Here is a 12,134-nt window from a genome sequence, read left to right as displayed (position 1 = left end):
ATTTTGTAAGTTTAAAGCATTTGGCAGAAAAAGAAATGGCACACGGAATTACAGCGAAAGTTACTGAACGTCTAATAGCAAAAAAACTTTTAAATGTTATAACTGCGGTCGTAGAGGTCATTATGCAGCACAGTGCAAGGAAAGAGACTCGAAAAGAGAAAATAAACAGACGTCGTTCTTTGTATTCACATAATCGACTTCGAACATGTTGGATTGCAATACATGGTGCATTGATAGTGGGGCATCCTCTCATTTATGCTGTAAAAGAGATTTGTTTCTAACTTTCCAAAAATTCGATGAGGTGATCACACTTGCAGGAGAAAACACAATTCGTGCAGAAGGTATGGGCAATGTGCAGATAAAAACTAACGACTTTGACGTGACCCTCAAACGAGTTCTTTATGTGCCTGGAATTCAATGCAATTTTATTTCTGTTGGAAGAGCTGTCCAGAACAATCTGAGAGTTAATTTCTCAAGTAAATATGCAAGCATAACATATGCAAAGGGTGACATTATACTTGAAGCGCGAAAAATCGATAGTTTATTTTTGTACAAAGTGACTGGCAACAATTTGTTTATTGCACGGAAATCATGTGCAGATTCTATGAGGTGGCATACGCGATATGGTCACCTTAATTTTGTAAGTTTAAAGCATTTGGCAGAAAAAGAAATGGCACACGGAATTACAGCGAAAGTTACTGAACGTCTAATAGCAAAAAAACTTTTAAATGTTATAACTGCGGTCGTAGAGGTCATTATGCAGCACAGTGCAAGGAAAGAGACTCGAAAAGAGAAAATAAACAGACGTCGTTCTTTGTATTCACATAATCGACTTCGAACATGTTGGATTGCAATACATGGTGCATTGATAGTGGGGCATCCTCTCATTTATGCTGTAAAAGAGATTTGTTTCTAACTTTCCAAAAATTCGATGAGGTGATCACACTTGCAGGAGAAAACACAATTCGTGCAGAAGGTATGGGCAATGTGCAGATAAAAACTAACGACTTTGACGTGACCCTCAAACGAGTTCTTTATGTGCCTGGAATTCAATGCAATTTTATTTCTGTTGGAAGAGCTGTCCAGAACAATCTGAGAGTTAATTTCTCAAGTAAATATGCAAGCATAACATATGCAAAGGGTGACATTATACTTGAAGCGCGAAAAATCGATAGTTTATTTTTGTACAAAGTGACTGGCAACAATTTGTTTATTGCACAGAAATCATGTGCAGATTCTATAAGGTGGCATACGCGATATGGTCACCTTAATTTTGTAAGTTTAAAGCAATTGGCAGAAAAAGAAATGGCACACGGAATTACAGCGAAAGTTACTGAACGTCTGGATTGCGATGTGTGTTTAAAAAGCAAGTGCGCTGCAAAGCCGTTTCCAACTTCAACCAGTAGAGGCACTGAAAATTTTTACTTACGGATTTATGCGGACCGGAGTAAAACGTCAAACGGGGGGGCACGCTATTTCTTGACTTTTGTTGACGATTGGTCTAGATTCGTTTTCGTATACTTTCTGCAAAGTAAAGATCAAGTCTTTGAAAAATTTAAATTGTTCCAGATGGAAAATAAAATTAAGATTTTACGCAGTGACAACGGCACTGAATTCGTGAATAATGCATTTAGTGAATATTTACAGAAATGTGGTATTAAAAGGCAGCTTACCGGTCCACATACTCCTCAGCAGAACGGCGTGGCTGAGCGCTTTAATTGCACTCTTGTTGAAATGGCAAGATGTATGATTGTTGGTGCCGGAGTTAATGAATCCTTGTGGGCAGAGGCGATAAACACAGCCGCAGACTTGCGAAACAGATCGCCTACAAAAGCGTTAGATGACAAAACCCCGTATGAGCTTTGGTTTAAGAAGAAACCGAATGTGTCCGACTTAAAAGTTTTTGGATCAACAGCCGTTGCTTTAGACAAGACTCAGCATAAGAAATTTAAGCAAAGAGGTACAGATTGTTTGAAAAATCTTCGGGCAAAATCATCGTTAGTCGAGATGTTTACTTTATTGAAAATACTGAAAAGAAAGAAGTTGTAGATTTAGTATTTGAGTCAAGATTTCCCGATATAGGGAATCAAACCGAGGGCGCAGGAGAAAAAGAAACACAGCCTATAAAAGAAGAGCACGATCAACCAGTCGGCAGAAGTGACAGCGAGTTCTAGTCCGCGGAGGAAGACATGGATGACAAAGAAGGTACACCCAAGATAGGACCTGGACGACCAAAACTTAATCGCGAAGGCGGGCCAGGAAGACGAAGAAAGCAATACAACGTTCTGAATTTCATAAGCGCAGATCACATTCCTATTCCTGAAAAGTTTCAAGAAGCATTATCTAGTAAGTACTCGCGTGAATGGTGGGAAGCTATACAAGGTTAGTACAACTCTCTCTTAAATAATAATACGTGGTACTTAACCGAGCTGTCGAAAGGGCAAAGGCTATAGGCTGCAAGTAGGTGTTTACCCTCAAACGCGATAAAAATGGTGCAGTAGGACGGTTTAAAGCGAGATTAGTAGCAAAAGGCTGTCTGTCCTGTCCTAGACGCATTAAGCGGCTAGTGCCTCCTTCAGCTCCTGTAGAGCCCGCATCGCCTCATGAACCAGGATGCTGGTGACTTTACCCCGATAGGAGGCAGTTTGTAGCCCACGGGCGGTGCGTCGAACGGTGCGTTTTCCATTTGCGGACTCTGAGGTATTGTGTCCGAGGTGCTTGGAGCGCGGTGGTGTACGCCCTGATCCCCCACTTTGTGGAGCGTTTCTATTTTTGGTTGGACGAGGCGTTTGGGGGGCTGCACTACGGAGTTCGGCTTCGTGCGGCGAGCTGCCGGTGTACTATTTCGGTGTAAGAGTGTGTGATGTTGTAGCGAGCACATTCTGCACCTACCACTGGATGTGCATTCGGCCGTGATGTGCGACAGAGCCAGACAATTGGTGCAATATTTATGTGCCCTGGCTAACAAAAAGCGTTGTTGCGGCTGCATGCCTACGAATACGGGGCACATTTTTGGGAGTGGTGACGAGTGCACAAGCGACATCGCAGATAGTCCTCCTCGTGGCGATGAGAGCCAGGTGATGGTTCGCCTTCCAGGGAGGGAGTCATTACCACTTTAGACCTGAGCGATGTGCGCGGCGCTGGCGTGGGGGTTCCCCTGTCGTCCATCTGTAAAGAGTTAATATACGGAGACCTTTAGTTTTTCGTATATCACTATATGGGAGGCATAGGAGAGAGATACGAGAAGTATGTATGTATGTGTGGTGTATGAGAAAAGGTGTGCAGCCATTTGGCTGCTTATTCATTTGAGGGTTTTATGGAGTGGCTAATTGGTTTCAATGCGAGAGGGGGAGTCTTCGCTCGAAGGCAGAAATACTAATTTAACTAATGGCCGAGTGAGTAGGCCTGGTTGGGTGCGGACGTTGACCACACGAATGTGTCCATCCTTGCCAGGGTGCAACCTTTCGATGTGGCCCAGGCGCCATTCCGTGGGCGGGAGTGTGTCATCATTAATGACTACGCATTCTCTCATTCTGGGTTCTACTTGAGCATTCTTCCACCTGTGTCGCTTATGAAGGTCTTTAAGGTAGTCTTCCTTCCATCGTTTTGCGAATTGGTATTGCAAGACCTTGACTTTTTCCCATCTATTAATGAGTGAGAGGTTTTCGTGATTCGATTCGGGGAATGAGAGGAGGGGAGCACCCCGGAGGAAGTGGCCAGGAGAGAGCGCTGTAAAGTCCGTCGGGTCTTGGGTGAGTGGAGATATCGGACGAGAATTTAATACAGCTTCTACTTTTATTAAAAGGGTAGTAAACTCCTCAAACGTAAATTTGTGGGGCCTGGCAGTCCTTTTGAAGTAAAGTTTAAAGCTTTTAATTGCCGACTCCCATAAGCCATCCATGTGTGAGGCGCTGGGAGGGATAAATTGCCAATTAATACCCTGGGGTGAGTATTTTTGGACAACATCGTGGGATAGGAGAAAGACAGAGAACTCCTTTTCAGTGGCTCTTTTGTATCGTATACAAGTTTTGCCATTGTCACTCATAATTTTAGCGGGGTAACCACGGCGACCAACAAAACGAGCCAAGGCGGCGAGAAATGCCTCTTTGGTCAGGTCTGAGCACAGCTCGAGGTGTACCGCCTTTGTTGTAAAGCACACAAAGACGGCCACATAGCCTTTCACTAAAGCGGGGGATCTTAGCATGGAGGCTATTATTTGAAAAGGCCCAGCAAAATCGACACCGGTGGTGGTGAAGGGCGGAGCGAAGGTGCATCGTCCGGGCGGCAGGGCAGCCCTAATCTGCGAGCGCATATGCTGTTTGTGAATGGTGCATGATTTACATTGATAAATGCATTTTTCGATGAGGGTTTGGGCCGGAGAATGTAAAATTCTTGCCTGGTCATCTGCTGCATAAGTCGTACTTCTGCACGGAGGAGTAGATCATGGAGAAACTTTAGATAAAGGAATGCGAATCGGGACTTTTCCAGAATTATAATGGTGTGACGTTCATTATAGCTCCGGGTAGCATGAGCAAGGCGTCCATTGACGCGGAGAACTCCATTTTTATCCAAGAAGGGGTTAAGAACTAATAGTGAACTCTTTTTGTCAATGGGTTTGGAGTCTTCCAAGAGGGCCCTTTCATGGGAGAAATTACGGGTTTGCGTGATTGTAATCAGACGAATTTTGGCGTAGCGGAGATCATCATGTGATAGCGGGGATGATGCGCGGTCATGAGCTCTTGGAGCTTTGTCGTTTAGTCGTCTGATGAACTTGAAGACGTAGGCCATCACTCTCAGGGCTCGAGAGAAAGAGGAAAAACTGTCCAGAACGTCGGGAGCGCACTTCCGGCGGGTTGACATTTCGAACTGGGGGTTTTGACCATTCTTCGGGGGCTTCGATAGCCAATAAGGACAGTTCCACCATAACGAAGACGCTGCTAGGTCTAGTGGCTTGCAACCCCTGTGCCCATATCTGCGGGGTTTTCGCTGCTGCGTACATATCGCCAGGTGGCGTTTCCGACGAGTTCCAAGATCTCCGCGGTGCGATTCGAGACGCACGTTTTCCAAGAGTGGGGTGGTTTTTCTAGCCATGCCAATACAATTTCAGAGTCAGACCATAGTAACAGTTTTCTTTGAGAGAGGTCGAGATGGGACTGGACAGCTGCGACAAGTTTGGCTAAGAGAAGAGCAGCGCAGAGTTCAAGCCGGGGTAAACTAGTAGTTCGAAGGGATGCTACCTTGCCTTTGGAAACCAGAAGATGGGAAGAGGTACTGGAACCATGAGTAGTTCGAACATATACGTTGGCACAATATGCCTTTTCTGAGGCGTCACAGAATCCATGGAGTTCAATATGCTGGTCAGGAATAAAGTTTACCCATCGAGGAATTTGAATGGTCGAGATTGTATGGAGATTGGTTGCGAACTGAGACCATTTAACAAGACGGAGGGGTTCGGCTTTCTCTCGTCCCAGTCAGTTCCGTCGATTCAGAGCTCTTGTAAGAGAATCTTTGCCTGGATCATTATCGGCGTAATCCACCCTGCGGGGTCAAAAAGTTTCGCGACAGAGGAGAGAATCTGTCATTTCGTGCTAGCAGATGAGGCTGGGATGGAGTCGATCGTATAGGAAAACGTGTCTGTGAGCGCATTCCATTGGATCCCTAGAGTCTTTGTGGTACTTACTTTTTCAAACTCGAGAAAATTAGTATCGAGCAAGTCCTCTTTCCTTATATTTTTGAGAATTTCTGGAGGGTTCGCTGTTATTTTCTTTAAGGGAAACCCTGCCGAGTTTAGAGCCTGAATGATTTGGGTGAGAGATTGGGTGGCGATTGTCAGACCGTGGCTGCCAGAGAGTATGTCATCCACATACGTTTCTTAATTCAGAATGGGGGCGGCCATTGGGTAGTTGGTTTTTTCATCTGGTGCTACTTGGTGAAGCGTGCGAATGGCGAGGTAGCGCGCACAGTTTACACCGAATGTGACCGTTTTTAATTTATAATCTTGAATGGGACTGGTTGTGGGTGAACGAAAGATTATTATTTGAAAGTCCTGGTCTTCGGGATGTAGCAGTATTTGTCGGTACATCTTTTCGACATCACCATTAAATACAAATTTATACATTCGCCACTTGAGGATGAGAAGCATCAAATCAGGCTGGAGAGTTGGTCCGGTATATAATACATCGTTGAGAGAGTAACCGGATCCCTTTGATGCATTAAAGACAACTCGTACTTTTGTCGTTCGTTTTTCGGGCTTTATGACCGCATGGTGAGGAAGGTAGAACGACATGTACCTGCCTGAGAGGAATTTTTCTTGGGACACCGTTTCTTCCATGTGGTTAAGGGTGAGGTATTCGTACAGGACATTATCATATGAGGCCTTTAAATCGCCCTTTTTGAGGAGGTTTCTCTCCATTCCGAGAAACGCTGAGGAGCGAGAGTAACCTAAAGAGATTTCTTTGGGGAAACTTGGCTTGAACGGAAGCCTGACCACATAACGACCATCAGAGTTGCGAGAAGTGGTGGATTTATAGAAATCTTCACAAAAGTCGTCTTCAGGGGTGGTAGGCTTGAGGTTTGGAACTTCTTCTAGTTCCCAAAACCGACGCAATTGTGAGTTGAGATGCTCATTAGAAATTTCCTCTATTTGTGTAGAGTATGAAGCTATTTTTTCGTAAATCTGACCACTATGTATCCAACCAAATATTGTCTTTTGAGCTAGCAGAGTTGGTGAGATTTTTTCAATGCCCACCTCGATTATTTGAGGGATGATATCACTGCCTAACACAAGGTCAATCTGGGATGGGGAGTGGCAGTTTGGATCTGCCAGTTCGAGATAAGACCATTTTTCTTTGTGGTCATGATTAAGTGGGAACTTGGGGAGCATTTTTGTCAGCTGTGGTAACACGATAGCTTGAGCATTTATTTTAGTTTGGAGATCGGCGGAGACTAAGACTAAAGAGCATAATTTGTTCGAAGTTTGAACAACTCTTCCACCCATGCCCGAGATTTAGAATTTTGAGGATTTTCAGGGCAGCCCCAGCTTAATTTGGGCTTTGGTGGAGATAAAGCTTCGTTCTGACCCCTGGTCTATGAGAGCTCTGAGTTTAAATATTTCTCCTCGGTGTGATACCGGTACCATAGCTGTAGGGAGGAGTATTTTGCTCTCATTCTCTGAATAGAATGATTGTACCTGAGTTCCTACTGATTCCTGTTCATTAGTGTCTGTTTGGGGTGAAGTTTGCACACTTGAGTTGGTAGAAATTGTGGTTGCCACTTGCGAACTGGTTTTTTGTACTATTGGGAGTTGCCTTTTCGGCATGGAGTTTGTGGCTTCATGGAGCACTGAGTTGTGCTGTTCACTACAATGGCTACAAGTTTGTGTGCTAGGGCAATCTTTCAACAAGTGTGACTGGGATAGACAATTGAAGCACATATTATTTTCCCTTACGAACTTCATGCGATCAGAGATTGACAACTTTCGGAATTTGAAGCAGTTCCACAGCGAATGAGAGGAGTTCTTACACATCGAACATTTGTGCATTATTCGCTGCTCTGTCACGTGAGATTGTATTTGTGACATCGATCTGTTTTGAAAGTTTTGAGAGTGAGGGGGTTAAACAGGTGGTTTGTTATGAGAGAAAGGCGGCTTTGAAGAGCTATTGGGCTGAACAGGAGGTCTCGCCTTCGGCAGGTGCCATTGATCAACTCTTTCGGCCACTTCATAACGAGTAGTGAGGAACTGGTCCATTTGGGTCTTTCCTAGAGCTGAGGGATTGTTCCCACAGGGATACTGTAGTTTCGGGAAGCTTAGAGGTTACTATATAAATAAGGATGGGGTCCCAATTTTCAGTTGAGACTTACTGAGTTGCGAGAATTTGAAGGCAGTTGTTTACTGAAGACTGCAGCCATTGTATGTCTTCGCTGCTTTCGGTGGGAATGGGTTTGAGGTTCATTAAGATTCGTATTTGGTTGTCTACCAAACTACGCTTATTCTCATATCGAGACCGAAGTGCTTCCCATGCGAGATTAAAGCTTTCATCACAGAGAGAGAATTGCTTTACTATTTGGTTGGATTTTCCTTGAGTTTTGTACCTGAGATGGTACAACTTTTGGCTTTGGGTGAGTTCAGGGTGATTTATATATACCGCTGTGAACATATGTCGGAAAGAGGGCTATTGTTCATAACTTCCGTAAAATACTTCGGTGTCACAAGGAGAGACGGTTAAGCCGAGGCCAGACTTGCGTTTGGGTTGTGATGTGGAGGGAGTAGGCATGGGATTGCTCACTTGCTTATGAAGATGGAGTTGGTCAGCGATTTGAGCTTTAGTGTCTTCGTATTGATCGAGAGACCGATATTTGCGAAAAGCACTAGCTTTGAAATCTTCGGGAAGGTATTGCTCGTCTGCCTCTACAACTACATCGTAGGAGTTTTGAACTCGATTCCAAAAATTGTCTAAACTCGTATCTTTTATTTTCAATCTTGATTCTGAGTTATTTTCGAGAGGTAGAGAATCTTGAACAGTAATCGACTAAATTATCAGTCTCTGCAATAAACTTAACGGAGGCCAATTGCCTTTGTTTTTTTGAAGTTTTCCTGCTTGAGCGGGCAGAGCGTTGAGTTTCGATCGCAACGATTTTCTCGTCATCACTCATTTCGGGAATTTGGGATTCTTCATTAATCCCGGAGAAAATTTATAATTTAGTCTGAAAGGACTGGGGTTGAGAGACTGAGAGAAAGAGATGCCTGAGGGAGATTTAAAGAACTCGAGAATACTAAGAATGCAATTAAATTAAATTTTTTTTTTAAGTAAATGCAATTCCTCTTACGGGAATGCCAGAGAATTTAATGCAATTCTTTTTAAAGGAATGCCAGAGAATTAAATATACAGTGATATAATATGAGTAAATAAATAATGAAATGTGTGAGTTTTGCGATTATGTCAGTGCTCGATTGCGAATTAGAGAAAAATTTAGATTTAATTTATTTAATAATTTATTTATTTAACCGTTTTTGAGAATATAGTAATTTCGAGAAACTTGCTCAGCGAATGAAGTGTACGAGATTTTATTGATTTTATGTAAATGCAAGTTTATTTCACGCGACTGTGACCGCAATATTATGTATATGTATATAGGAGGATCACACAGTTGAAGAGCGAGAATGCGCTTCTATTACTTTTGGTAAAATGTAAATTTAATTCGCGCGACTGTAACCAATGGTATTTGTATATAAGCGCCGTCAACTTTTGTTCATTAACTTTATCGCACTGCAAACCGACCACTGTCTCGCACTTTATATATGTAGATATATATGAGATTGTGTGTATATAAGTATGCCTATGTGTTTATATATGTGTGTTTATATGTCGCTTTTGTAATATTGTCTCACTTGTGCACCTTTGTTGTCGTGAAATCGCAACTTTTATTTTAAACAAGGGAAACACTGCTGAGAAAATGTTTAAAATTTATGTATTATTACGAGCAAACGTTCAGGGGAATTTAAGTTTGTATACATAAATATAAATGAGAAATTATATTTGATTTGGTAAAACCGAATGTGGGAGGAGGGGTAATAGAAAATTGCCTATGTACTTGTAAGTAGATATGTATATATATGTGTGGATTGTATGTATAAAACGCTTAAATGGGAAAAAATGTACAAATAGGCGGGAAGAGAAATCAGTACAAATGTACATGCATCTGTATGTATTTACGAGATACGGGATATTGGCTTTCGGAACTTATTTACTCGAAAACTTGGAACTATACATATATGTAAATGCACGATTTTCCAAAAAATTCTTTAACGGGCTGAGGGTGCCGTTTTTTTCGGAAAATAGGCGCACAAGGTTTTTATGAATTTTAGGTTATTTTTTATTATTTGAAATATTTTAACGCAAAACTTGTAAATGTGGATGTTGTAAATACCATGGGAATATGAAGCACTAGGAGAAATATATGCTTACTTACGGTTTGCAATAGGGATTTTTTACTTCCTGCTGGTTCGGGGTCTGCTGGCGCAGAAGGACCAAAATGGCGCGCAGTGGGCTTCCTTGTGGCTATTGGTGGGGCTGCGGGAGGTACAATCTCCAAGTGATCGCCAACGGTGGCAATTTGATAGGCGACACAACTCTTGCGGCGACGGGGTGGCGGTGGTGAACTGACTGCATGGTCTTCGTGGCGATGATGGAGCGGATGGTCACCTGGAGCACTCAAATTTCGCCGGAACACTTCGGCACAACACAAATGGCGTTTGTTGGCGGAAATGAAAGAGTCTACAAATGTATTTAATGGTACTTTATTTGCACGCTTGTTACAAAGCAAATTTACTATAATAAGCCGTACGCGGTTAAATTACAAAACGCGGATGAACTAAATATATGTTCTGAGAGTCTACGGATATTTAAGATTTCGCTTAACTATTTCGCACACGACCACTGCAGCTTTGTGTGGATACCAAAATCGATTGATGAAAAAAAAATATAAACTCATCTGTCAAATGTAAAGCATGTACATACATACAATATGTGTATATAGCGAGTGCTCTTCCTAGCGAATAGCTCCCGCGTTGCCAGCTACTTAATCATAACATACAATAGTGCTTACATAAAGTGTTCACTAAATATAATTCCAAGTGCAATGTATGCAATTTGATAAATATAAATTCAAAGGTATTCAAAAGATACAATGGCAAAAGTTAAAATCATATTAGGTAGATGTTTTAGTACAAATTGAAAAGTAAATACGCATAGTTATGAATGCATACAAATTCAATAAATACATACATAGGGTGCTAGCGTATATATCGCATAGATATGAATGCATACAACTTCAATAAATACATTCAATGAAATACTGTGGACGTGTTTCCGCATTGGTCACTCCAACGCATGGAAATAAGAAGAAACAATGAAACAGGTGAAATTTCACTCACTCAGCAAGCGCAGATAAAACAACTTGTAAGTCAGTATGGGCTAGAAACAAGTCGTTCTGTAGCAACGCCTTTGGAACCGAAGCATCAAGTAAAACGAGATGATATTAACTGCAAAGGGGTTGATCAGCAAAAGTTTCAATCTCTCGTCGGTTCGTTGATATACATCGCTATTCTAACGCGTCCTGGCATTTTACATTCTGGTCGCAGCTCAACGAGTCAAACAAAACATCCAACTTACAACTAAAGTACCAAAAAACTGGTAAGCCAATAACATGTTTCGTAGATGCGGATTGGGGAAGTGACGAAGTTGATCGTAAGTCATGCACTGGATACACGTTTGTTCTGGCTGGTGCGGCTTTCTCTTGGGAATGTAGAAAGCAGCAATCTGTCGCACTGAGCAGCACGGAAGCGGAGTATATGGCTTTATCATCAGCAGCTAAAGAAGCCATTTATACACGCAAATTACTTTGCGATATGGGCATTTATAACGGTGACTCAATAACAATAAATGGTGACAACGTGGGCGCAACGCATCTTGTTAAAAATCCCGTATATCACAACCGAAGCAAACATATTTACATTCGCTTTCATCATGTAAGAGAAGCATACCAGAATGGGAAGATACGGCTGGAATGCTACAACAGCCACGAAATGATCGTGGATATTTTTACTAAGAATTTACCGAAAGTATCTCATGCAAAGTTAACAAAAATATTAGGCTTAAAATGAAATACCTATTACATTTTTATATTGTACAAGTAAATACGTGAGTTCAGGAGGAATGTTGGAAAAAACTGAAGTGCACACACTCTGGCAACCCTCTTATTTACTTCTTCTTCTTCTTTTTGGGCGCTGTAACCGCCTAAGCGATTTTGGCCGAGTTCAGCAAAGCACGCCAGTCGTTTCTCTTCTGTGCCAACTGACGCCAATTGGAAACGCCAAGTGAAGCCAAGTCCTCCTCCACCTGATCTTTCCATCGCAGTGGGGGCCTCCCTCTTCCTCTGCTACCACCAGCGGGTTCCGAGTTGAATACTTTCAGAGCTGGAGCGTCGGTGTCCATTCGAACGACATGACCAAGCCAGCGGAGCCGCTGTATTTTAATTCGCTGCACTATGTCCATATCGTTGTAAAGCTCATACAGCTCATCGTTCCATCGTCTGCGGTACTCGCCGTCGCCAACGCGTAAAGGACCGTAAATCTT

General features: G+C 42.5%; 1 protein-coding gene across 1 annotated transcript in view; it reads right to left on the bottom strand.

The window, feature by feature from the left end:
• Positions 1-2,815: 2,815 nt before the first annotated feature.
• The window catches only part of LOC108363607 (uncharacterized), a 19,373-nt gene continuing 10,054 nt past the window's right edge, over positions 2,816-12,134 (bottom strand). The window contains exons 3-4 of the mRNA XM_017617005.1: positions 9,970-10,274; positions 2,816-3,168 (exon numbers count right to left, since the gene is read on the bottom strand). Coding sequence (XP_017472494.1) covers positions 2,992-3,168; positions 9,970-10,274 — 482 coding nt within the window. The 3' untranslated portion in view covers positions 2,816-2,991. The remainder of the gene's footprint in view (positions 3,169-9,969; positions 10,275-12,134) is intronic.

Source organism: Rhagoletis zephyria, unplaced genomic scaffold (assembly GCF_001687245.7).
Source record: "Rhagoletis zephyria isolate East Lansing unplaced genomic scaffold, Rhagoletis_zephyria_1.1 Rzeph_scaffold_01315, whole genome shotgun sequence".
NCBI classification, from domain to species: Eukaryota; Metazoa; Arthropoda; class Insecta; order Diptera; family Tephritidae; genus Rhagoletis; species Rhagoletis zephyria.
The sequence above is the reverse complement of the archived record's forward strand: the minus strand, read 5'-3'. Positions and strand labels throughout refer to the sequence as shown.